General features: G+C 58.5%; 1 protein-coding gene across 1 annotated transcript in view; it reads left to right on the forward strand.

The window, feature by feature from the left end:
• The first annotated feature begins 10072 nt into the window (after nucleotides 1-10072).
• LOC147093030 (serine/threonine-protein kinase MARK1-like) overlaps nucleotides 10073-26848 on the forward strand; it is a 22816-nt gene continuing 6040 nt past the window's right edge. The window contains exon 1 of the mRNA XM_085975720.1: nucleotides 10073-10275. Coding sequence (XP_085831846.1) covers nucleotides 10231-10275 — 45 coding nt within the window. The 5' untranslated portion in view covers nucleotides 10073-10230. The remainder of the gene's footprint in view (nucleotides 10276-26848) is intronic.

Below are 26848 nucleotides of genomic sequence, written 5' to 3' on the forward strand. Positions count from 1 at the left end.
GGTGGGAAGGGAGCAGAGAAATACGGCAGGGCTCGCACTCCTGATTGCTGCCTCCTCCTGGGCGGTGAGCTGCGTCGCCTGTGATCAGCTTGGGGCCTCGGACGAGACATGCCCCCTCCAGCCAGGAGAAATGCCCATTCAGTCGAGGTACCTGAACGTCAGCTGGCATCAGCGACATTGTCCTGCAGAGTGAGCCTGTGCCGCAGTCACTAGCTGTTCCGTGGACCATTACTGCATGGCTTCATGCCCGCGATTCCTCGCACAGAGAACTGAAATCCTCCCCCCCGCCCCGGGTGTCTTTAGGTCGCTGATTAACACATTTGTGTAAACTTCCTGTGCATTACTTTAGAGAAGCCTGTAACCTGGTTAATAATTGTGACACCTTTAGCTAAAATAGCACCTCGGGGCTGGTTGTCCACACGCTAACCAGAGAGCTAATAATAGTGCCAGTGAGGAATGTTAGCCCATTCCTGCCCTCTTAGCTGGTGAGTGTAGACAGGCGAGCAGGAACAGTGTCGAAATGTGTCCCGTCAAGTCCCCACTGAAAATAATAAACCACTTCCTGGTTTAAATTGTTGCACAAGATCGTGTACGTGCTCCCAGTTAACCAGTAAATTAATATGCCTGCTGCTCGGCTAGTAAATGAAAGAACCAAATACATTCCGGTCCGGTGCTGCTTTTTGCTGGGAGGATGGGATTGAGCTGCCGTGAGGCTGGTCACTTTAAAAAATGATTCACTTTCCATCGTTCTATCAAGCGTTGGTCAAATCCTCCCCCCTCCCCACCACCCCCCCCCCCCACTTTCCTCCCACTCTGTTTTCAGTTTGCCTTCCGAGTTCTCCTCCGGCTCTCTGCTGTACCAAGTACCTTTGGGTGTTTTATGACATTGAAGGTGCTGCACTAATGCACCTTTCTGTGGGCTGGCACTGGGGCCTGCAGCCTCCTGGCACCGTGTACTGGCAGCAGCTCGCCTCCTGTCTGCAGTAACTTCAGAAAACAAACCCGTTCAGGTGGAGTTTCATCATTTACAACAGGACTGTCAGATTATAGAATTTCACAGCCCAGGAGGAGGCCATTTGGCCCATCGTGCCTGTGCCGGCTCTTTGAAAGAGCTCTCCAATTAGTCCCACTCCCCCCTGCTCTCTCCCCACAGCCCTGCACATTTCTCCTTTTCCAGTATTTCTCCAACTCCCTTTTGAAAGTTACTATTGAATCTGCTCCCACCGCCCTTTCAGGCAGCGCATTCCAGATCACAAAAACTCGCTGCGGAAAAACATTCTCCTCATCTCCCCTCTGGTTCTTTTACCGATTCTCTTCAATCTGTGTCCTCTGGTTACCGACCCTCCTGCCACTAGAAACGACCTACCCTATTGAAACCCTGCAGACGCAGCCTGCTCTGAGTATTAATCTGTTTCCCACGGTAACTTCCTGATGATTAGTTTTGATTGCAGTGGAGATTTTATTTTGCTAATGCGTTGCTATAAAAGTTAATGTGAGCTGTGTGTTTTAGTGATGTTGGTTGAGGGATAAATATTGGCCCCAGGACACCGGGGAGAACTCCCCCTGCTCTTCTTCCAATAGTGGCCGTGGGATCTTTTACATCCACCCGAGAGAGCAGACGGGGCCTCGGTTTAACGTCTCATCCAAAAAACAGCCACTCCGACACTGCGGCGCTCCCTCAGTACTGCCCCTCCGACAGTGCGGCGCTCCCTCAGTACCGCCCCTCCGACAGTGCGGCGCTCTCAGTACCGCCCCTCCGACAGTGCGGCGCTCTCAGTACCGCCCCTCTGACAGTGCGGCGCTCTCAGTACCGCCCCTCCGACAGTGCGGCGCTCTCAGTACCGCCCCTCCGACAGTGCGGCGCTCCCTCAGTACCGCCCCTCCGACAGTGCGGCGCTCCCTCAGTACCGCCCCTCCGACAGTGCGGCGCTCCCTCAGTACCGCCCCTCCGACAGTGCGGCGCTCCCTCAGTACCGCCCCTCCGACAGTGCGGCGCTCCCTCAGTACCGCCCCTCCGACAGTGCGGCGCTCCCTCAGTACCGCCCCTCCGACAGTGCGGCGCTCCCTCAGTACCGCCCCTCCGACAGTGCGGCGCTCCCTCAGTACCGCCCCTCCGACAGTGCGACGCTCTCAGTACCGCCCCTCCGACAGTGCGGCGCTCTCAGTACCGCCCCTCCGACAGTGCGGCGCTTTCAGTACCGCCCCTCCGACAGTGCGGCGCTCTCAGTACCGCCCCTCCGACAGTGCGGCGCTCTCAGTACCGCCCCTCCGACAGTGCGGCGCTCTCAGTACCGCCCCTCCGACAGTGCGGTGCTCTCAGTACCGCCCCTCCGACAGTGCGACGCTCTCAGTATCGCCCCTCCGACAGTGCGGCGCTCTCAGTACCGCCCCTCTGACAGTGCGGCGCTCTCAGTACCGCCCCTCCGACAGTGCGGCGCTCTCAGTACTAGCACTGGGAGTGTTGACCTGGGTTATGGCGCTCAAGTCTATGGAGTGGGGCTTGAACCCACGATGTTCTGACTCAGGCGAGAGTGCTGCCCACTGAGCCAATGCTGACACGGGTAGTGGAGGGTTTATTGCCCATGGCCTCCGTCTCAGTATCCCCCTTGGGTGAGAGGAGGGTGATTGCCCACGGTTCCTGCTCCTGGCCATTGACCAGTGACCCCTGCTGGTATGTCTGCATGCCGCTGAGGCCATGATTTGACGTGGCTTGGTGTCTCTTCACAGTCGAACAGTCTCCATGTAGGAGGGCACTCGGGTGAGATACCTGGTGTTGCTGACTGTCATTGATCAGAAAGCCTCGGAGGGAGTGCAGCGTAGGTTTACTAGAATGATACCTGGACTCCAAGGGTTAAATTATGAGGAGAGATTACACAAACTAGGGTTGTATTCCTTGTAATTCAGAAGGTTAAGGGTGATCTGATCGAAGTTTTCCGGATATTAAGGGGAACAGATAGAGTAGAGAGAGAAACTATTTCTGCTGGTTGGAGAGTCTAGGACAAGGGGGCATAGTCTAAAAATTAGAGCCAGACCTTTCAGGAGTGAAATTAGGAAACACTCCTACACACAAAGGGTGGTAGAAGTTTGGAACTCTCTTCCGCAAATGGCAATTGATGCTTGGGTCAATTTAAAATTGGAGATTGCTAGAATTTTGTTAACTAAAGGTATTAACGGATATGGACCAAAGGTGGGTATGTGGAGTTAGGTCGCAGATCAGCCAGGATCTCATTGAATGGCGGAGCAGGCTCGAGGGGCCGAATGGCCTCCTCCTGTTCCTATGTTCAGTCAGCGCCTTCAGGAGAGGAGTCACCTTTTGGGCAGGGGGTGGAGTGATGCTGGGGGTTAGAGCACCAGTGCTCGTGTCATGGCCTGTGGGAGCTGTGCTGAGCCGGAGGGAGCGGGGTGGGTGGGAGACCTGCGAGGATCAGGCAACTGTTCGGCCTTGTGTCTGGGTGGGGGCATCGCTGGGCTGCGGGTCCTCCCCCTCGGTTTCACAGGCACGAGTCTAAAATAACTCTGGGACTTGGAAAGACGACCGATTGAAACCGGAAGGAGCAGACTGGCGTCTTTGTCCGCTTCTGCTGCTGCCCTGGAATAAAGTGATGATGGAAGCTGCTGGATTGTTTCATAAAAAAAACCCCAAGTGCCCTTCAGCCACCTCGACCTGGCCAGGCCTACACGTGACTCCAGTCCCACACCAAGTGTCCTTCAGCCACCTCGACCTGGCCAGGCCTACACGTGACTCCAGTCCCACACCAAGTGTCCTTCAGCCACCTCGACCTGGCCAGGCCTACACGTGACTCCAGTCCCACACCAAGTGGTCAACTGTCAGTGCCCCCTGAAGTTGTAAAACACAATCCGTGCAGAGGCCCGGCACCACCTCAGTGCAGTTAGAGATGGACACTCATTACAGCCTTGTCTGCCTTACCCAGGTGCTCGAGAAGGAGTCGAACAGCACCGTGAGGCTGGTTCTCCTGCATGGGATTCTTATTTTAGAAACATAGAAACATAGAAGATAGGAGCAGGAGTCCGCCATTCGGCCCCTCGAGCCTGCTCCGCCATTCAATGCGATCATGGCTGATCATCCAAATTCAGTACCCGGTCCCTGCCTTCTCCCCATATCCCTTGATCCCTTTAGCCTTAAGAAATATATCCAACTCCTTCTTGAATACATTTAATGAATTGGCCTCCACTGCCTTGTGTGGTAGAGAATTCCACAGGTTCACCATTCTCGGGTGAAGAAATTCCTCCTCATCTCTCTCCTAAATGGCTTACCCCTCATCCTTAGACTGTGACCCCTGGTTCTGGACTCCCCCGCCACCGGGAACATCCTTCCTGCATCTAGCCTGTCCAGTCCTGTTAGAATTTTATAAGTTTCAATGAGGTCCCCTCTCATTCTTCTAAACTCCAGCGAGTATAAGCCCAATCGACCCAATCTCTCCTCATACGTCATTCCTGCCATCCCAGGCATCAGTCTGGTGAATCTTCGCTGCACTCCCTCCATGGCAAGAACATCCTTCCTCAGATAAGGCGACCAAAACTGCACACAATACTCCAGGTGTGGTCTCACCAAGGCCCTGTACAACTGCAGCAAGACATCCTTGTTCCTGTACTCAAACCCTCTCTCTACGAAGGCCAACATACCATTTGCCTGCTGCACCTGCATGCTTACCTTCAGCGACTGGTACACAAGGACACCCAGGTCTCGTTGCACTTCCCCTTCTCCCAATCTATTGCCATTCAGATAATCTGTCTTCCTGTTTTTGCCACCAAAGTGGATAACCTCGCATTTATCCACATTATACTGCATCTGCCCAATCACCCAACCTGTCCAAATCATATTGGAGTTTCTCTGCATCTTCCTCACAGCACACGCGCCCACCCAGCTTTGTCGTCTGCAAACTTGGCGATATTACATCTAGTTCCCTTGTCTAGATCATTAATATATATTGTGAATAGCTGTGGTCTCGGCCCTGTCTGAGTCACACGGGGAGGGAGGGGGGGAGCCACCTTGTGGGGGCAGCCAGCCGTTAGTAATTGAGTGCGGCCGTGATGCTGGGAGACTGGACACTAAATAACCTTTCCCCAGTGCTGAAAACAGTCAGTCGACTCCATTCTCTCGCCCCGATCAGCATCACGCACCTGACTGGACCCGTGCAGGGGATCCCGTGCTGCTCTTGACGCAGCCTGCTACCTGCATCCCTCCCATTAGCGTGCATTTAGTTGCAACAGCAAATGTGGGCGACATCTGGCCACGATCTCGCCCGAGTTTTGAAACATTTCACAAGATGTGTGTAGGTGTGCAGTGATTGCAGGGTGACGTATGCCTTTGCAAGAGAGAGAGTCACATTCACACAGCGCAGTTCCGTGTGGCAAATGTCTCTAAGCTGGACGCACAATGAATTACTTCAAAATACACAGCAAGATTCTGCAGACAATACATGAGGTAAATGACCAGTTAATCTGTTTCTTTTTGCTGATGGTTGAGAGGGGACTGTATAAAACACTAGTTAGGCCGCAGCTAGAGTACTGCCTGCAGTTCTGGTCACATTCCAGGAAAGATGTGATTGCCCTAGAGAGGGTGCAGAGGAGATTTACCAGGGTGTTGCCGGGACTGGGGAACTTTAGCTAGGAGGTAAGATTGGAGAGGCTGGGGTTGTGTTCTTTGGAACAGAGGCGGCAGAGGGGAGATTTAATTGAGGTGTATAAAAATTGAGGGGCCCAGATAGAGTGGATAGGAAGGACCTATGATTCTGTGACCTATTTCCCTTCGCAGAGAGGTCAATAATCAGGGGCCATGGATTTAAAGTAATTGGTCGGAGGTTTAGAGGGGAGTTGAGGAGAACGTTTTTCACCCAGAGGGTGGTGGGGGTCTGGAACTCACTGCCTGAGAGGGTGGTCGAGGCAGAGACCCTCATCACATTTAAACAGTACTTGGATATGCCCTTGAGGTGCCGTAACCTACAGGGCTACGGACCAAGAGCTGGGAAGTGGGATTAGGCTGGAGAGCTCTTTGTCGGCCGGCACGGACACGATGGGCCGAATGTGCCGTAAATTTCTCTGATTCTAATTTTGGCCTGGATACCAGGAGAACTCCCATCTCCAGTAGTGCCGTGGGGATCTTTAACATCCACCTGAACCCCGGGGGGGGGGGGGCGGCCTCGGTTTAATGTCGGGGCAGTGTCTGTGTGGGTCCAGATTATGTGCTGGGCTCCTGCAGAGGGGCTTGAACCCCTGTGGGCCGCTGGCCTGCGTTTGGAGCTACTTGATGTTCTGCTGCGGTGCAGTTTTACAAACGGGAAGGTAAAGAGCGTGGGTAGCGAGGGAGCCTCGCGTTTGCCCTTCGGGCAGTTTCATTGGGAAGTGTTTGTGTGGCTTCTCACGGAGCAAGGAGAAAAAGTAAACAGGGCTGTGCATGCAGCAACACGCCAAACACACACCAGCATGCAGGCACATGGTGATGGTCTCCCCCCAGCATGTTTCTCTGCTTTTAACAACTGTGAAACCAATCCATGCTGTGTATTTCTAGAGATTCGACGTGTATTGGGGCAAAGGTGACTCCTGGCAGCGTTGTTCATTTTGCGTTGTGGGTCCCACCAGCGTCCATGCTGCCAGCTCTCTGCTTCTAAAACCCAAACGCTCGCTTTGTGAATTCACCGCTCAGTGCGGAGTGGAGTGACACCGATCAGGGAGATCCCTCCTTCCACCTGTGCTGAACCAGCTAGGTGGCAGTATGACCCGTACTGCTGGCTCAGCCACTGCTTCAGGGAATGGACGAGTCTGCCGGGTTTGCCGCTCCTGGTCACCGCCCCCCCACCCCCAGCTGCTGATGGTCGAAGTCAGCGTCCAGGCTCGGCCTTTTGGGGCGGGGGGGTGGATAGCGGGGCTGCTGGCAGATGAGCCAGACCCCAGTGGGAATCGAGATCTTCAGAGTAGGGGAGGGGGCACAAAAAACCGAAGCCCGCTGTGCCATAAAGTGATAATGGGATAGGCAGTGCAGGAGCCAGGGCACGTTCCTTTCGGATGCTTTGGCTCTTAGTCCTACCCACACGCGATGTCTCCACCACCTCTGGATTAATCACACCGGGCTGTTCTGACTATACCTGGCGACCTGAGCACTTATCTCCACATTAGAGCCACAAAGAAGCACTTTGAGATGCAACTGAACCAGTCTGTGAGCCACCAGAATGATTAAGCGTTGGATTGTGAGGAGTGGTTGTGTGAATTGGACGTCTTATCACTGCAGAGGCGAAGGCGAGAGGTGATATGATTGCTATCTTTAGGATTCTAAAGGGACTGGATCATGTTGACCGTGACCAGCTGTCTCCCCTTGTCCAGAACAGTAGATCCAGAGGGCCCGGCCTGCGCCTGAAGGGGAGGAAAGTTTGAAACGAATCTGCGGGAACAATGTCTCAGTGAGCGAGTGGTCAATCTGTGGAACAGGCTCCCTAGGGAGACGGTGGGAGCGGTTACTATTGATTCATTCACATGCAAATTAAATGGATTTTTTTCAGGAAAATAATATTTTGGGCTCCGGTATCTGAGCAATCTGAGCCATGACGTGTGGGGAGTGCAGCGTGCTCGGGAGGAACAGGTGACTTTGGACCTCTGGTTCCCAAAGCTCTCCAGCACTGGGGGTTTTCCTCGCCTCGTGGCTGGGTCTGTTGTAGACTCACTGATCGAGATTGATCGCTGTGAATGGTCAACAACTCCGTTATCATATCATGCCACTACCAGGATGGTAGCGGGCGAACTAGATAGACCGTGGTCCTTTTGTGTCTGGCGATTCCTACATTACCGTTGATGTGCTGGGACACAATCGAGGGATGCAGCTTCCCTGCAGTCTAAGTGGTCCTGGGTCTGTTGGTCCTTTAAATATAGTTGGAGTTTAAATATAAGCTGCACTGGCTCTTTAATGTAAATGACCAGCTTGTTTGTAGGATGTTGTCTGGCACAGAATAGCTGTCGTGTTTACCTGCATAACCAAACACAACTCATTGTGTGAAGCGATTTGGAGACGTTTCAACCTGATAAGGTGGTGTATAAGGAGAGGGCATCTTGCCCTGGGCAGAGTGACATTGACAGGCGCACCAGTGATTGACAACCCCAGCCCCCCCCCCCCCCCCACCTCTTCGAAATGAGCAGCATGCCCCATTGGGAACCCGTTCAGTCTCGTGGAATCGTTTAATGAGCTGCTGTACGACAAGCTAAAGATCTCAAATTGATTTCTTCACCGTTGAAATGGCATCAGATATTTTGAATATCCGGGCATTGTGTGAATAGAAGAACTTATAGTAGCAGGGAAAGGCCATTAAGGAGCAATAAACCTTACTTCCTGCTGTCCAAAGTTTGTCACACTATTACATAGAATGTGGAGCACAGGAGCAGGCCATTATGCTCCACACGAGCCTCCTCCCACCCTATCAACACACCCTTCTATTCCTTTCTCCCTCGTGTATTAGTAGGCTTTTGTGCTCGCATTTCCCATAGTATCTGCTATGTCAACATTTCCCATTCAATTTCACTCTCAGCCGTCACGGTGCAGTTGCAGGCCATGACCACCTGGTGTCTCTGTAGAGCGAGTTTCTGAAATCTCCCAACTCTTGCTCTGTGGTAAATAAATAAAGTTCACCAGCTGAGCGTGGGCAGGAGCACGGACTACTTACTGTATGCTGTACCTCATCATTCCACCTTCACAACGGACCCAGACCACTCGCCTCCCTGAGGACGGCATGCTCCCCTTTCTCCTGCAATTTCTTTCCCCTTCCAACTCTCCTCTCAAGCTCCGCTCTCTCCGAAAGGGAGCTCCCTTCAGTGGCTCATTCCTCGAACCGATTACTGTTTTGGTGAAAACTTGCTCCCAGCTTCCCAACTTTCTGATTATTGTTTGTTTTCTTGTCTTTCGGACTTTGATTAGCAGTTTTTCCCTTTGCCTCCTGAGATCAGTGATGGGGGACCTGATTGAGGTGTACAAAATGATGATGGGCATAGATAGGGTAGATAAAGAGGAACTTTTCCCCTTAGTAGAGGGGTCAATAACAAGGGGGCATAGATTCAAGGTAAGGGGCAGGAGGTTTAGAGGGGATTTGAGGAGGAACTTTTTCACCCAGAGGGTGGTTGGAATCTGGAACTCACTGCCTGAAAGGGTGGTAGAGGCAGGAACCCTCACAACATTCAAGAAGCATTTAGATGAGCACTTGAAACGCCATAGCCTACAAGGCTATGGACCAAATGCTGGAAAATGGGATTAGATTGGACAGGGATGGATGGACGGCGCGGACACGATGGGCCGGAGGGCCTCTTTCTGTGCTGTATGACTCTATGACTCTATGACTCTATCAGCAAACTCCGTGTACGAGCAGAGATTGCACAAGCTAACGTCGTATCCCTGAAATTCAGAAGGTTGAGTGGTGATTTGATCGAAGTTTTAGATATTAAGGGGAACTGATAAGGGGGTGGGTAGAGAGAAACTATTTCCGCTGGTTGGGGAGTCTAGGACTAGAGGGGGGAGTCTAGGACTAGAGGGCATAGTCTTAAAAATGAGAGCCAGACCTTTCAGGAGTGAAGGTAGGAAACACTTCGACACAAAGGGTGGTAGAAGTTTGGAACTCCCTTCCGCAAACGGCAGTTGATGCGAGATCAATTAATTTTATATTGGAGATTGATAGCTTTCTGTTAACCAAAGGTATTAAGGGATGTGGGCCAAAGGCGGCTCTATGGAGTTAGGTCACAGATCGTGCAATGATCTCACTGAATGGCGGAACAGGCTCGAGAGGCTAAATGGCCTCCTCCTGTTCCTATGCATAGTCTGTGAATCACTCCTGCGACCCCCTGGCCCGTATAACACAGTGTCTTTACCAACCAGGTTCCCGGGGTCTGGTGGGGGTGCTGTCTATATACAAGGCACAGCAGTCCTAACTCTCGCTTTACCCAGGCGCTCCTCTACTCTTCCTGGCTCCTTCAAAGATTTTTTATTTTTTTCTCCAGCTGATGCACGCATCAGACTTTATAAAAGACTAAAAATACATCTGTGCGCGTGGTCTGTTATCGCAGCATTGTCTGCGGAACATGAGCTGACTACGTTGGAGCTGTGACCCACTCGGTGTGCTGCCTGCAGCAGCTGTCTCGATAACCAGGCCATTACTGCCTTTAATTGATGGCAAATTAGATCATTCTCATCCGTTGCTGGATTCGTGACTGCTGCCGCGAGAATTGTGTCTGCTTTTCTAAATGCTGACCAGATCTAAAAGCACAGCGCCCCTGATGGCTCGGCTGGTAAGTGGGCAGTCTGGTGTACAGAGCAGGAAGAGTCCCAGGTTCCATTCTGAGCTAGTTGATCTTAGCCAATGGGAAAGGGCAGGACAGTTTGCCTCAGTGCCCCGGTTTCGGGAGAGTTGAGATCTTGCCCAGGGTTCCCGCTCCTGATTGCCATCCAGCGACACCCGGTGGAAAATGAGAGCGTGTGAATGTCAGTGGGTACAGGAGTTGGGCTCGGCCGCGCTGCAACCTCTGGTCGAATAGTCTGTCCGCTCTTCGCTGTCTAGAAGGATGGTCAGTTGGGCAAGGTACAGGAAACTTTGTGCTATCCGGCACCGACGGGACCGAGCTGTTGCCGTCCCATCAAAACTGCCGGACAAACCAGCGCTAATGTTGAAACATACGGAGATTTTGAGCTCCATATCTAGCAACAAACCCTGTTGCTTAGCAACAGCTTCTAAACAGTCGGCCGTACCTTGCAAGCGTCTCTGTAGCTTAGCAACAGCTTCAGCGAGACCTTGCAGAGCCTGACTGGTGGAAAAAAAAGCAACGAAAAGAAAAAAAACCTAACGAAACGGCTCCTGATTTTTGCCGGTGGCTCGAGCATTCCGGACAGTTAACCTCCGGATAAACCAAAGTTTCCTGTACTAGAGGACGGCTATAGTGCCTGCCAAGCTGCACCCCAGGCGTAGGTCTCTTCGGGGGGGTGAGGGGGTTAGAAGGCAGAGCAGCCTCTATAAGGAATGTGATGGCGGGCATTAGATCTGTTGTCTAGTGTTTGGCTCCTGGTGCCAGCTGTGGACGAGGTCGATTTCTTTCCCCTGTATGTCTCCACCCAATAGGGGGTCAGCCGTGGCTCAGCGGGTATCACTCTCGCCTCTGAGTTTAGAAGGTTGTGGGTTCAAGGCCCCACTATTTCGAAGAAGAGCAGGGGAGTTCTCCCTGATGTCCCTACGATATTTATCCCTCAACCAACATCGCTAAAGCAGATTATCCGGTCATTACCACATTGCTGTTTGTGGGAGCTTGCTGTGGGCAAATTGGCTGCCGCCTTTCCTACATTACAGCAGTGACTAAACGTAAGGTACTTCATTGGCTGTAAACGCTTTGAGACGTCCTGAGGGGGTGAAAGGTGCTGTCGAAACGCAAGTCTTTGAGGGGGCAAAGTTATCCGATTGCACACGGTGGCACAGTGGTTAGCACTGTTGCCTCACAGCGCCAGGGACCCGGGTTCGAATCCGGCCTCGGGCGACTGTCTGTGTGGAGTTTGCACATTCTCCCCGTGTTTGCGTGGGTTTCCTCCGGTTTCCTCCCACAGTCCAAAGATGTGCGGGTTAGGTTGATTGGCCATGATAAATTGACCCTTAGTGTTGGGGGGATTAAATATGTGGGGTTACGGGGATAGGGTGGGATATGTGTTGATGTAGGGGTTACGGGGATCGGGTGGGATATGTGTTGGTGCAGGCTCGATGGGCCGAAATGGCCTCTATCTGCACTGTGGGGTTTCTGGGATTCTGTGATCACTTGGCTGAAAAAATTAGCATCCGTGCAAACATTTAGGCCCGACTCTCTCTCTCTCTCATCCCCCCCACCCCAGTCACTGTATACTCCCTATAATGGGGGATCCTGTCCTCTCGCAGGCGCAGACTTCCAATCCCCATGTACATGGGAAGCTGTGGCGATCTGCACGGGAGTGTGTGGAGGAGGGCTGGTTAACGGTGGAGGAGGGCTGTCGTCCTGCCCCGCCCTGCCCCCACCTTCGCTGATGCTGAGCTTCAGTTCCGTGTGACATTCCAGCCCGCCGAAAGCCCCTGAGAGGGGCTGAGGCTGACCAGGGGCCCTGGGCTCGGCTGGGACCAGCTCCAAAAAGTAAAGCAGAATTTGAGCTTGTTTCTTAAATGATGCGCTCAGTCATACCCAGGAGGGAGGTCCAAACTCCTTCCCTCAACCCCAGGATGTGAGGGAGCTGCTGTTGTGTGTGGAAGAGATGAAAGCTGTGTATCAGTGATATTTCTGCGGGCCGTTTATACACTGACTGAAACCCAGTAACCATTAGCAACCTTGTGTGTGAGTGTGAAAAATCGCTCCACCTGCTTTCTAAAGAGTTGAATATCAGTGTAGAGTGTTTTCACCAGTATATGGTTGGGATGTCCGTACTCTGTGGCCGGTGGGGCCACCTTTAGCCCTGGTCGCTCGGTTGTATTTGTGATTACATTTCTTATTCACGGGCTCGTCCTGAATTGCCTGGACGTTCGGAGAGGGCTGGTCTTGGGTTATGTGACAAATGATGTGCTGATTAGATGCCTCGGTTAACCCTCCCCTCGGAGGGAGGTTACCGATGCTAGACCGGACCAGTTTACCAGAGTAAGCGGAACGCTCTGACTCTGAAGCTGGTCACTATCTATATACAAATCACACCGATGTTTGTGCACTTCCATTCTAATGCAAACTGCCTATGTAAACGTCACGCTGTAATTGCACTCTCCTGCCATTGGTGGTGCAATAGCGCCTCAGGTTTGTGTGTGTGTGTCTGCTCCTCGGCCTCTACTGCTGCACGCCTGGTCCGATTAGCCTCTGTCCTCGGACCCTACTTCACCTGAATTACATAAAATATACAGCACAGAAACAGGCCATTCGGCCCAGCCAGCCTGTGCTGGTGTTTGTACTCCGCCCCAGTCGCCTCCCATTCCATCGACATCGTTTCAGCCTATCTTCCTGTTCCCTTTTCTCTCATGGACTTGTCTAGTTTCCTTTTGAAAGCGTCTAAACTATTTGCCGCAACCGATGGTAGCGAGTTCCACACTCCAGGACGACACTGGGGTCTGACTGCCCCTGTGGAACCTAGCGGGGGAGATGGGCCAGGAACACTGGAAAGGCTGCGTTCATGACCTTAATACCCACTGTTAACGTGATGGTGTAAGGGGCGGGGGGGGGGGTGGGGTGCTTCCTCCCTCTGTGTGTAAGGAGCGGATGTGACCTTTGGAGCCCAGTTCTGCACTGTTCTCTGTTGTGTTGTTTGAGGGGAGAGGTTTAGCCAGGCATGAATTGTGTTTACTCTAAGCTTACCAGCTGTTCTGTGTTTTTCCCCTCTCTCCTGCATTGTCCCCTCCTCTCCTAAAAGCGCTGCCCTTCCTCCGAGGGGTCCTGGCCGGCAGTCACCCACATGGCCATTAGGCGAGCTTTGGTGTTGGGAGTTGGGTATCCTATTGTGGAGGGCGTCACGGACTAGACCAACCCTACCCTTGGCCAGTGTCCAGTAGTGGGGGTCATGGTATATTTATCAGGAGTGGGACATTCCCCCCGTGTAAGAGGCTTGTTGGCCCCCTTCTCCCCCCCCCCCCCCCCCCTTGCCATGTAACCACCTCTCCTGACCTCCTCCCAAGCTAGCGGCTGCTCGGAGAGTTCCCATTCACACATTGGGCTCAGTGTGGGGATGCAGTGCGGGGGGTGTTGCTGCTGCTATGATTCGGTATCTGTGAGCTGCCCGGTCACCATGGGAGGTCCTGCTGTGGGCTTTCGTGTCCCGCTGCCCCTTGACAGAGCTTTGCAGAATCGGCCAGCTTTGAAGGTACAGGTGCGTCGGTGATCGCAGGGAAGTGGCTGTTGCTGCAGGTTATTTTGGGATGTACCCTGGAATGGAGCAGTCAAGCTGACGGATTTGTATTGTGATGGAGACGCTGAGTTCTGATTGTTGGTTGTTTACTGTCGTAATGCAAATTTAAACTTCAGACGCTTTTTTGTGTTCCCATCGTCCAATTTTCTTCCCCTTTTTTCTCTCTCTCTCTCTCGCTCCCAGCTGCTGTATTCCATGGATGTTGGTAGCCTCCTGAGACCTCCAAACTATTTGACTGTGAAGGGCATCACAAAGTAGCTTGATTCTTTCCTTGACTGACATCCGCAGGTTATGGCAGGGTCACTGGACATGGTACCGAGAGGAGGAATCCTCCCCGTAATCCCGTCTGTCTCTCTCCTACCTTCCCGCCACGTCTTGCCTTTCCCACGAGGTGCTCAAGCTGACAGCGTGCCTGAGATTGGGAACTCGCAGCACGGCCCATTGTGGTTGTGATTTCTCTTCATGTCTCTCATGGTATGGGTGAACTGCGCAGCCGTTACGGTGAGCTGGCAGGGCCCGGCCTGGAGTATGGGTTCCGTTTGCTCTCCTGTCACCCGCTGTCAGCAGAGTTAAGCTCCAGAGTTGCCGGAGTAACGTGCGTGAACCCCAACTTCGCCCATATATCTCCAACTGCATCAACTCTCCACTTCAGGCCAGCCGTCCCTCTAACTGTGTCAGCTGTGGCTCGGTGGGTAGCACACTCGCCTCTTGAGTCAGAAGGTTGTGGGTTCAAGTCTCACTCCAGAGACTTGAGCACAAAATCTAGGCTGACGCTCCAGTGCATTGCTGAGGGAGCGCCGCACTGTCGGAGGGGCAGTACTGAGGGAGTGCCGCACTGTCGGAGGGGCAGTACTGAGGGAGCGCTGCACTGTCGGAGGGGCAGTACTGAGGGAGTGCCGCACTGTCGGAGGGGCAGTACTGAGGGAGCGCTGCACTGTCGGAGGGGCAGTACTGAGGGAGTGCCGCACTGTCGGAGGGGCAGTACTGAGGGAGCGCTGCACTGTCGGAGGGGCAGTACTGAGGGAGCGCTGCACTGTCGGAGGGTCAGCACTGAGGGAGCGCCGCACTGTCGGAGGGGCAGTACTGAGGGTGCGCTGCACTGTCGGAGGGTCAGCACTGAGGGAGCGCCGCACTGTCGGAGGGGCCGTACTGAGGGTGCGCTGCACTGTCGGAGGGTCAGCACTGAGGGAGCGCCGCACTGTCGGAGGGGCCGTACTGAGGGAGCGCCGCACTGTCGGAGGGGCCGTACTGAGGGAGCGCCGCACTGTCGGAGGGGCGGTACTGAGGGAGCACTGCACTGTCGGAGGGTCAGTACTGAGGGAGCGCAGTACTGAGGGAGCACCGCACTGTCGGAGGGGCGGTACTGAGGGAGCACCGCACTGTCGGAGAGGCGGTACTGAGGGAGCGCCGCACTGTCGGAGGGTCAGTACTGAGGGAGCACTGCACTGTGGGAGGGGCAGTACTGAGGGAGCGCCGCACTGTCGGAGGGTCAGTACTGAGGGAGCACTGCACTGTGGGAGGGGCAGTACTGAGGGAGCGCCGCACTGTCGGAGGGGCAGTACTGAGGGAGTGCCGCACTGTCGGAGGGGCGGTACTGAGGGAGCGCCGCACTGTCGGAGGGGCGGTACTGAGGGAGCGCCGCACTGTCGGAGGGTCAGTACTGAGGGAGCGCCGCACTGTCGGAGGGGCGGTAGTGAGGGAGCGCCGCACTGTCGGAGGGTCAGTACTGAGGGAGCACTGCACTGTGGGAGGGGCAGTACTGAGGGAGCGCTGCACTGTCGGAGGGTCAGTTCTGAGGGAGCACCGCACTGTCGGAGGGGCAGTACTGAGGGAGCACTGCACTGTGGGAGGGGCAGTACTGAGGGAGCGCTGCACTGTCGGAGGGGCGGTACTGAGGGTGCGCCGCACTGTGGGAGGGGCAGTACTGAGGGAGCACTGCACTGTGGGAGGTGCAGTACTGAGGGAGCACTGCACTGTGGGAGGTGCAGTACTGAGGGAGCGCCGCACTGTCTGAGGTGCCGTCTTTCGGATGAGATGTTAAACCGAGGCCCTGTCTGCCCTCTCAGGTGGACGTAAAAGTTTCCATGGCCGCTATTGGAAGAAGAGCAGGGGAGTTCTCCCCGGTGCCCTGGGGCAAATATTTATCCCTCAATCAACATAACAAAACGTGATCTGGTCATTATCACATTGCTGCCTGTGGGAGCTTGCTGTGTGCAAATTGGCTGCCGTGTTTCCCACATTACAACAGTGACGACACTCCAAAAGTACTTCATTGGCTGTAAAACGCTTTTAAGACGTCTGATGGTCGTGAAAGGCGCTATATAAATTCCAGTCTTTCTTCCTTTCTAATCTTGAGGGAGATCAGAGTGCAGTTCCGTTCTGTGCCAAGCTCTCCGCACGGTTCTGCAAAGCTGATTTTAGGTTAGCGTGTTGCAGCTTGCTGCGGGTGCCTGTCGCAGCCAGTGATGGTGCCAGTGTAAGATTGGCTCTTCCTGGCCACTGACCTTAGATCAGACACGGTTACTGCGGCGTGCTGTCGGCTCCACAAGGCTCCTGTGTTGGGAGCTGGTTGCGGGATCAGCTTCATTCTCTGGACATTGGAGACTTCTGTCTCTTCAAACTCTGGTCACGGGTTGAAGATCAGCGTCAGCTCGGCTCGTTTAGTCGCGCTCTCACCTCTGGGTCGGGCGGTTGTGGGTTCGAGCCCCACTCCAGCACAGTCTGACACACTTTGTGCAGTGCTGAGGGAGTGCTACCTGGTTGGAGCTTCTGTCCTTCAGGTCGGACGTTGAACTGAAGCCCCCTCTGCCTGCCATTGATGTTAAAGAGCTGGGGAGTCCTCCCCGGTGTCCTAACCAACATTCTTCCCTGAACCAAACCCAGCAGAAACACATGATCTGCTCATTATCTCATTGCTGTTGGTGGGATCTTGCTGTGCGCAAATGGGCTGCCACGTTTCCTACATTACAACAGTGACTGAGGTGGTGAAAGGCACTATGTTTTTGTGTGTGTGACCATTGGAACAGTTCCCCTCTGCACAGTTCTTTTTTTTGTACGGAAGTCTTAAATTACAAAACTTCCTCTTGTAGTTTTTCACACAGTGTTTACTTGATGCTCTGGTCAAAATCGGGGTTCACTTTTCAGCGACTGAGAGAAAGGGGGCTCTTGATGCTCATCGTATTCATATAACCAGCTGGGCGCCACAGACAGACACGCACACACCGCCAACGTTTGTGGCGCGTTGCCCTCGGCACCTGAGAGTTAGGGATGGAAAGGATTGGTTCCCACATCCCAATCACTTCCCGCGACAGTCGCCGCTGCGGCAAGGTGTGGGCGGCATGCGACGGCAGTGATGCCCACTCAGTCAAATAGCGCGCCAGTCACCGGCCACTCTGGGGCGATACAAACCGCTGTGCAGCTGAAGTGTAGGGGAGGGACTAAGAAAAGAGTATATATAAACAATGCGAATGTATATTTATACACTCGGATATACCTGTTTATACACTGTATGAATAGAACTGCGTTTATGTGTTCAACCATAAATGTATTTTGATGCTTTGGCAACATAAGATGTACCTTATCATGCCAATAAAGCGATTTGAATTGAATTGAATTGACTAGCTGGACCTCCCGATCGCCACTTAAAGTAGGCAGTCCCGGGGCTGAGTGTCCACAGCTAGCATTCGCAGCCCAGTGGCACGGCACTGAGCTTAAACTCTCTGTAAAACCCGATTGTTTGTTCAGCCAAAGGCACAGAAATAATCTGCTTGGCAGCTGATAAAATGTGTGTTTAGTGGGGTGTGTTGCCGGAAGGTCTCCACAGCGCACAAACAGGAGCATTAGTGACCTGTTATCATCAACGTCCCTGGTTAAATCTACAGGGATCAATACTGGAATATGCGACACGCTAATCCATTCATTGGTTTCCTGCTCCCTCCCTCCCGCCCTCCCTCCCTCCCCTCTCCCTGCTCCTCCCTCCCTCTCCCCTCTCTCCCCGCTCCCTCCCTCTCTCTCCCCGCTCCCTCCCTCTCTCTCCCCGCTCCCTCCCTCTCTCTCCCCGCTCCCTCCCTCTCTCTCCCCGCTCCCTCCCTCTCTCTCCCCGCTCCCTCCCTCTCTCTCCCCGCTCCCTCCCTCTCTCTCCCCGCTCCCTCCCTCCCTCCCTCCCTCCCTCCCCCCCCGCTCCCCTCCCTCTCTCTCTCCCCGCTCCCTCCCTCTCTCTCTCCCCGCTCCCTCCCTCTCTCTCTCCCCGCTCCCTCCCTCTCTCTCTCCCCGCTCCCTCCCTCTCTCTCTCCCCGCTCCCTCCCTCTCTCTCCCCGCTCCCTCCCTCTCTCTCCCCGCTCCCTCCCTCTCTCCCTCTCTCTCTCCCCGCTCCCTCCCTCTCTCCCCTCTCTCTCCCCGCTCCCTCCCTCCCTCCCTCCCTCCCCCCCCGCTCCCTCCCTCTCTCTCTCCCCGCTCCCTCCCTCTCTCTCTCCCCGCTCCCTCCCTCTCTCTCTCCCCGCTCCCTCCCTCTCTCTCTCCCCGCTCCCTCCCTCTCTCTCTCCCCGCTCCCTCCCTCTCTCTCTCCCCGCTCCCTCCCTCTCTCTCTCCCCGCTCCCTCCCTCTCTCTCTCCCCGCTCCCTCCCTCTCTCTCTCCCCGCTCCCTCCCTCTCTCTCTCCCCGCTCCCTCCCTCTCTCTCTCCCCGCTCCCTCCCTCTCTCTCTCCCCGCTCCCTCCCTCTCTCTCTCCCCGCTCCCTCCCTCTCTCTCTCCCCGCTCCCTCCCTCTCTCTCTCCCCGCTCCCTCCCTCTCTCCCCGCTCCCTCCCTCTCTCTCTCCCCGCTCCCTCCCTCTCTCTCTCCCCGCTCCCTCCCTCTCTCTCTCCCCGCTCCCTCCCTCTCTCTCTCCCCGCTCCCTCCCTCTCTCTCTCCCCGCTCCCTCCCTCTCTCTCTCCCCGCTCCCTCCCTCTCTCTCTCCCCGCTCCCTCCCTCTCTCTCTCCCCGCTCCCTCCCTCTCTCTCTCCCCGCTCCCTCCCTCTCTCTCTCCCCGCTCCCTCCCTCTCTCTCTCCCCGCTCCCTCCCTCTCTCTCTCCCCGCTCCCTCCCTCTCTCTCTCCCCGCTCCCTCCCTCTCTCTCTCCCCGCTCCCTCCCTCTCTCTCTCCCCGCTCCCTCCCTCTCTCTCTCCCCGCTCCCTCCCTCTCTCTCTCCCCGCTCCCTCCCTCTCTCTCTCCCCGCTCCCTCCCTCTCTCTCTCCCCGCTCCCTCCCTCTCTCTCTCCCCGCTCCCTCCCTCTCTCTCTCCCCGCTCCCTCCCTCTCTCTCTCCCCGCTCCCTCCCTCTCTCTCTCCCCGCTCCCTCCCTCTCTCTCTCCCCGCTCCCTCCCTCTCTCTCTCCCCGCTCCCTCCCTCTCTCTCTCCCCGCTCCCTCCCTTCCCCCCCTCTCCCGCTCACAGCAGATTCAAAAGAGAATTGGGTAAATACTTGAAGGGAACAAAACATTGCCGGTCTATGGGGCAAGAGCAGGAGCGTGGGACTGATTGCGGCCTCTTATAAAGAGCTGGCCACAGACACAATGAGCTGAATCGCCTCCTTCTGTGCTGAATCATTCTATGATTCTACAAGGACACAAGGAACTTCCTGGTCTTCGATTGGTACCACGGTATATTTAACATCCACCTGAACATCTCATCTCAAAGAAGGCACCTGCGACAGTGCGGCGCTCCCTCAGTACTGTCCCTCCGACAGTGTGCCGCTCCCTCAGTACTGGCCCTCCGACAGTGCGGCGCTCCCTCAGTGCTGGCCCTCCGACAGTGCGACGCCCCCTCAGTACTGCCCCTCCGACAGTGCGGCGCTCCCTCAGTACCGCCCCTCCGACAGTGCGGCGCTCCCTCAGTACCGCCCCTCCGACAGTGCGGCGCTCCCTCAGTACCGCCCCTCCGACAGTGCGGCGCTCCCTCAGTGCTTCCCCTCCGACAGTGCGGCGCTCCCTCAGTACCGCCCTCCGACAGTGCGGCACTCCCTCAGTACCGCCCCTCCGACAGGGCGGCGCTCCCTCAGTACCGCCCCTCCGACAGTGCGGCGCTCCCTCAGTACTGTCCCTCCGACAGTGCGGCGCTCCCTCAGTACTGTCCCTCCGACAGTGCGGCGCTCCCTCAGTACTGCCCCTCCGACAGTGCGGCGCTCCCTCAGTACTGTCCCTCCGACAGTGCGGCGCTCCCTCAGTACTGCCCCTCCGACAGTGCGGCGCTCCCTCAGTACTGCCCCTCCGACAGTGCGGCGCTCCCTCAGTACTGACACTGGGAGTGTCGGCCTGGATTGTGTGCTGAAATCCCGGCTGAGATATAAAAAGGTTCTCAGTAGATTTGACGTTACCTGCGGTGTAATCTATAAGTATTCCTCTTCTAAAAGTGTGGCTAGGTGGCAGTGAATGAGTTAATGGAAGCGGTACCACCTGTTCTCCCCGCCCCCACCCCCCCCCCCCCACACCGAGTTTGAGCACACTCACAGGTCTATGTTTGATTTTTGGCACTTCCTGACTATCTTTACAACCTGGGTGACGTTACAGCACACGCTATTCGCTGTCCCTGAAGCCTAACGCCACTCCCAATCTCGCTGCAAGCTCTCGTGTTGTCACGGTGCCGAGCTTCAGTCGCCAGCCTTTGCGATACCGTGAGAAATGGCAATCCTTCCGCCCCGTCCCCGTGGCAGAGGCTGAAACCGAAGCCAGCGCCCCGCCTTCTGCTCGTGTGCAGAAACTCTTGTTGAGCTGCCGGTAACCCGATCCCCTCCCGGGCGGTGAAATGAAACTTTAATGTTGGTTTTGCGGGCCTTGTGTGCTTTCTGCATCTGTGGACGCTAAACGTCGACGTGAAATCCTGCGGGAAGAGCTTCAAGGAAGGGGACGCACCTTTTGCGGCCGGCCAGTGTTGCAGTTCCTACCTGTGCGGTTCCGCTGCCTCACCGGGGTGGGGCCGCTCTTAACTGCCCAGAGATTCCATGTTGTTCCACCCAGCAGTAAACAGTTACTGTACTCTTGTGTAATTAGCCCTCGTCTTAAAGTCCACCAGGGGCGTGAGCGAGACCGACGACTGGGATGAAGGTAGGGCCCAGGGCACCTTTGGTGCTTCAAGCTGTTGGCCGTGTTTTAAAGCCCTTTCTCTCCATTCAGTGCACGGTGGCCTTGTCGTCATTGACACCCACCTTTGGGAGGCACTTGCCAAGTTTGGCAGCAAGGTAACAAGCCTCTGCAAGACTTGGTGTTGACGAGGTGTTTTCATCAGAGAGGGATTTTGCTTTTAATACGTCTTTCCTTGCCGTGGTCTCCCCTTCTGGCTGCGATCCAGGCACCTTGCCCCCAGCGGCTGCTGTCCGTGTCTGAGCCTTGACTGGGCCATTCGACCATGGGAGTACTCGCGCGGTGTGCTCCCGCCCCCCCCCCCTCAGCATCGTGCTTCTTTCCCCGCCCCCACCAGCGCCAGTCTTTCCCCCCTTTTACCCCCCCCCCCCCCGGCTTTCCTTCAAGCACTGAGCAGGTGGTGAGCCAGTGAATCTAGCTCTGAGACTGTGATAGCGTGGGACTGGACCTTGGCAACAGGAGCACTGTTCAAGCTGATACTGCAGCCAGCACTGAGAGTGCCGTGCTCCCTCCGTTCCCACCCCCACCCCAAGTCCCGGCCTCCTCCCCCCTCAAATCTCCCCATCTCCCTCACTCCCCACCCTCGCTCCACTCTCTCCACCCGCGGATGAAAGTAAAATCATTTTTGGCAGTTAACAAATGTGCACATTCCAAGAGACATTGAGTACTCACGGGTTAATCTGCGCCGTTTTATTCTGAGCTCCTCGTGATGACTCGGTGGATAGATGCACCACCCGGTGTAGAACCGAGGCTTGTAGACCGGGGAGCCTCCAGGCCAGGGTGGGGTTTGGGGGGTGATCCTACACTTGGACGGGGAGGGGAACATCATCAACCAGGCCTTTTTTTCCCACCTGATTTGCCTTTGGCCTGAACGTGCGGGGGTGAGGGAGGTCTGTGATGCCCTGCACGGTCGAATAGCCCGTCAGCACTTGCTTTCTAGGCTTGTGTGTAGAATGGCTACTGGGGCGTGATAGCCGCAGGCGTGTGTGTGTGAATAATTTGAGGTCTGTGTAATCGTTGTTGGGAGTCCGATGATTGCTCGTTTCACTGGAAACTTGTGCTCATTTGATGTTATTTTGACCTCTCGTCTAGTTTGAAGATTTGTAATTCACCCCCTGTCTACCCATTTATTCGCTATTGAGTTTTGTAAAACTTGGTTGTGTTCACGGGGTTGGCCTGGCACGGCAGGGTTTGTGTGTTGTCCGTGTTTGCAGGGTTGCACGGAGTGCAGTTGCTTCCTTATAGGGTCCTTGAAACAGTGGAACGGAGCAAACAAGTGCGCAAAGCCCTGGGTCAAATAGGACTGTTCTATTTTAGGCCAGACAGTATTAGATTCCTGTGCAGAGACTGTGAGCCATGGAGGGGCCACAGCTGGGCAGTCATCCTGCGGACTGGAATCGAGGGACGGAAGTGACTCGTGTCCCTGGCTGCAGTATCACACTATAAAGGCTTGAAATAAAGGCAGCGAGACTGGAGTTAGCAGGAAGCACACAGTGAGAGCTTGACGGGGTGATATGAAGATGTGCCAGCTCGAGCCTGTCTGGAAGTGGTTTACAATCATTATCGAGTGCACGAGAATTCAGTGAGCTTTGAGTGGCGCTGGGAATTCAGCTCCAATCTTGTTGATCCTGCCCTGGATTGACAACCCATTGCTGAACAGCTCCTTGCTCAGGCTGCCCTAAGAAATATTGCTGTTCCCACATCAGGACCTGGCTCATTTACTTTGCTTCCTGCCTCTGCTTTCAAAGAGCGCCCAGTCCCTTTTGTCCCCGCCTTTGGGGAGTGTGTTCCTAGTTGTGTGGGATTGCAACATGCTCATGAAGTTCCGAGCGGTAGCGCGATGTTCATTTATTAAAAGCCCTCTGCCGTTGAATTGGAGCGTGACGTTTCTGTCAGTACGTGTGGATGTGCCCAAGGGGAGTCAGACTAATTGTGGTCTTCTGGCGCTGCGAGGTCAGAGAGCCAGATAGAATTCAGCCCCACTTTAAGGCGGTACATTCCATCCTTACTTTTATGCAGCCATTGGGATTTTAATCTCTGCAGCACGGGCTGAGGAGCTGGGAGACGCAACGACCTGTGACATGAACCCGGGCAGTTCCCATTCTAAACATGGGCATCGCAATTTATCACGGGGAAAAAGTTGACACAAAAACATTGAGCAGAGGGAGTAAGGTTTTGTAAACAGGAAGAGCACGCAGATATAAGATGTTTACTGGATAAGTGTGTGTGAGAGCCCGTGTCTGTTCCACAGGCTCTGGCCAGTGGCACTCCGCTACCTTGCTCATGGAGCCCATTCTTTGACCGGGTTGGGGAGACGCTATTTGACTGAGGCCGTCACGACATCCGTAAAGGTGCAGGGGCGACTGGGCGCTTATCGGGCTGAGATATGAGACATCTCCCCCCCCCCCCCCACCTCCGTCCCGTCCCGTTCTACCTCCCCCCCGCCCCCCCACCTATCTCTGCACGGATCAAGGACCGAAGCTGGGACCTACCCTGTCTGTCCACTCACTGCCCCAACCAATTGCTCATCAGTCGAATCAAGCGCCATTGTACAAGAGGCTTGAGTTTCACTGGTGGGGGGCGTGGGGGAGTTTAATCCATCGGAACGACAACCTCTGGTGAAGAAATTATTTATTTTAGAACTAACACCTCATTCTCAGCAGTAAAAAAATAATTTGTCGTAATCACGACCTGCCCATCTGTTGCAAAAATGTTGGCAGATGCGTACATTTTCAGAATGTGCTGTTGCCGCCGAGGTGACCATTTCTTTCTCTCCCACCCACCCCACCTCTCCCCCGCCCTCCTCTCCCCCGCCCTCCTCGCCCCCGCCCTCCTCGCCCCCGCCCTCCTCGCCCCCGCCCTCCTCGCCCCCGCCCTCCTCGCCCCCGCCCTCCTCGCCCCCCGCCCTCCTCGCCCCCGCCCTCCTCGCCCCCGCCCTCCTCGCCCCCGCCCTCCTCGCCCCCGCCCTCCTCGCCCCCCGCCCTCCTCGCCCCCGCCCTCCTCGCCCCCGCCCTCCTCGCCCCCCGCCCTCCTCGCCCCCGCCCTCCTCGCCCCCGCCTCCTCGCCCGCCTCCTCGCCCCCGCCCTCCTCGCCCCCGCCCTCCTCGCCCCCGCCCTCCTCGCCCCCGCCCTCCTCGCCCCCGCCCTCCTCGCCCCCGCCCTCCTCGCCCCCCGCCCTCCTCGCCCCCGCCCTCCTCGCCCCCGCCCTCCTCGCCCCGCCCTCCTCGCCCCGCCCTCCTCGCCCCCGCCCTCCTCGCCCCCGCCCTCCTCGCCCCCGCCCTCCTCGCCCCCGCCCTCCTCGCCCCCGCCCTCCTCGCCCCCGCCCTCCTCGCCCCCGCCCTCCTCGCCCCCGCCCTCCTCGCCCCCGCCCTCCTCGCCCCCGCCCTCCTCTCGCCCCCGCCCTCCTCGCCCCCGCCCTCCTCGCCCCCGCCCTCCTCGCCCCCGCCCTCCTCGCCCCCGCCCTCCTCGCCCCCGCCCTCCTCGCCCCCGCCCTCCTCGCCCCCGCCCTCCTCGCCCCCGCCCTCCTCGCCCCCGCCCTCCTCGCCCCCGCCCTCCTCGCCCCCGCCCTCCTCGCCCCCGCCCTCCTCGCCCCCGCCCTCCTCGCCCCCGCCCTCCTCGCCCCCGCCCTCCTCGCCCCCCGCCCTCCTCGCCCCCTCGCCCGCCTCCTCGCCCCCGCCCTCCTCGCCCCCGCCCTCCTCGCCCCCGCCCTCCTCGCCCCCGCCCTCCTCGCCCCCGCCCTCCTCGCCCCCGCCCTCCTCGCCCCCGCCCTCCTCGCCCCCGCCCTCCTCGCCCCCGCCCTCCTCGCCCCCCGCCCTCCTCGCCCCCGCCCTCCTCGCCCCCGCCCTCCTCGCCCCCGCCCTCCTCGCCCCCGCCCTCCTCGCCCCCGCCCTCCTCGCCCCCCGCCCTCCTCGCCCCCGCCCTCCTCGCCCCCCGCCCTCCTCGCCCCCCGCCCTCCTCGCCCCCGCCCTCCTCGCCCCCGCCCTCCTCGCCCCCGCCCTCCTCGCCCCCGCCCTCCTCGCCCCCGCCCTCCTCGCCCCCGCCCTCCTCGCCCCCGCCCTCCTCGCCCCCGCCCTCCTCGCCCCCGCCCTCCTCGCCCCCGCCCCCTCGCTCGCCCCCGCCCGCCCTCCTCGCCCCCGCCCTCCTCGCCCCCGCCCTCCTCGCCCCCGCCCTCCTCGCCCCCGCCCTCCTCGCCCCCGCCCTCCTCGCCCCCGCCCTCCTCGCCCCCCGCCCTCCTCGCCCCCGCCCTCCTCGCCCCCCGCCCTCCTCGCCCCCGCCCTCCTCGCCCCCGCCCTCCTCGCCCCCGCCCTCCTCGCCCCCGCCCTCCTCGCCCCCGCCCTCCTCGCCCCCGCCCTCCTCGCCCCCGCCTCCTCGCCCCCGCCCTCCTCGCCCCCGCCCTCCTCGCCCCCGCCCTCCTCGCCCCCGCCCTCCTCGCCCCCGCCCTCCTCGCCCCCGCCCTCCTCGCCCCCGCCCTCCTCGCCCCCCGCCCTCCTCGCCCCCGCCCTCCTCGCCCCCGCCCTCCTCGCCCCCGCCCTCCTCGCCCCCGCCCTCCTCGCCCCCGCCCTCCTCGCCCCCCGCCCTCCTCGCCCCCCGCCCTCCTCGCCCCCGCCCTCCTCGCCCCCGCCCTCCTCGCCCCCGCCCTCCTCGCCCCCGCCCTCCTCGCCCCCGCCCTCCTCGCCCCCGCCCTCCTCGCCCCCGCCCTCCTCGCCCCCGCCCTCCTCGCCCCCCGCCCTCCTCGCCCCCGCCCTCCTCGCCCCCGCCCTCCTCGCCCCCGCCCTCCTCGCCCCCGCCCTCCTCGCCCCCCGCCCTCCTCGCCCCCGCCCTCCTCGCCCCCGCCCTCCTCGCCCCCGCCCTCCTCGCCCCCGCCCTCCTCGCCCCCGCCCTCCTCGCCCCCGCCCTCCTCGCCCCCGCCCTCCTCGCCCCCGCCCTCCTCGCCCCCGCCCTCCTCGCCCCCGCCCTCCTCGCCCCCGCCCTCCTCGCCCCCGCCCTCCTCGCCCCCGCCCTCCTCGCCCGCCCCCGCCCTCCTCGCCCCCGCCCTCCTCGCCCCCGCCCTCCTCGCCCCCGCCCTCCTCGCCCCCGCCCTCCTCGCCCCCCGCCCTCCTCGCCCCCGCCCTCCTCGCCCCCCGCCCTCCTCGCCCCCCGCCCTCCTCGCCCCCGCCCTCCTCGCCCCCCGCCCTCCTCGCCCCCGCCCTCCTCGCCCCCGCCCTCCTCGCCCCCCGCCCTCCTCGCCCCCGCCCTCCTCGCCCCCCGCCCTCCTCGCCCCCGCCCTCCTCGCCCCCGCCCTCCTCGCCCCCGCCCTCCTCGCCCCCGCCCTCCTCGCCCCCGCCCTCCTCGCCCCCGCCCTCCTCGCCCCCGCCCTCCTCGCCCCCGCCCTCCTCGCCCCCCGCCCTCCTCGCCCCCGCCCTCCTCGCCCCCGCCCTCCTCGCCCCCGCCCTCCTCGCCCCCGCCCTCCTCGCCCCGCCCTCCGCCCCGCCCTCCTCGCCCCCCGCCCTCCTCGCCCCCGCCCTCCTCGCCCCCGCCCTCCTCGCCCCCGCCCTCCTCGCCCCCCGCCCTCCTCGCCCCCGCCCTCCTCGCCCCCGCCCTCCTCGCCCCCGCCCTCCTCGCCCCCGCCCTCCTCGCCCCCCGCCCTCCTCGCCCCCGCCCTCCTCGCCCCCCGCCCTCCTCGCCCCCGCCCTCCTCGCCCCCCGCCCTCCTCGCCCCCGCCCTCCTCGCCCCCCGCCCTCCTCGCCCCCCGCCCTCCTCGCCCCCCGCCCTCCTCGCCCCCGCCCTCCTCGCCCCCCGCCCTCCTCGCCCCCCGCCCGCCTCCTCGCCCCCCGCCCTCCTCGCCCCCGCCCTCCTCGCCCCCGCCCTCCTCGCCCCGCCCTCCTCGCCCCCGCC

The sequence above is a fragment of the Somniosus microcephalus genome, unplaced genomic scaffold (assembly GCF_052327205.1).
Source record: "Somniosus microcephalus isolate GS21.2 unplaced genomic scaffold, FLI_Smic_1.0 unresolved_chr2, whole genome shotgun sequence".
Classification (NCBI taxonomy): Eukaryota; Metazoa; Chordata; class Chondrichthyes; order Squaliformes; family Somniosidae; genus Somniosus; species Somniosus microcephalus.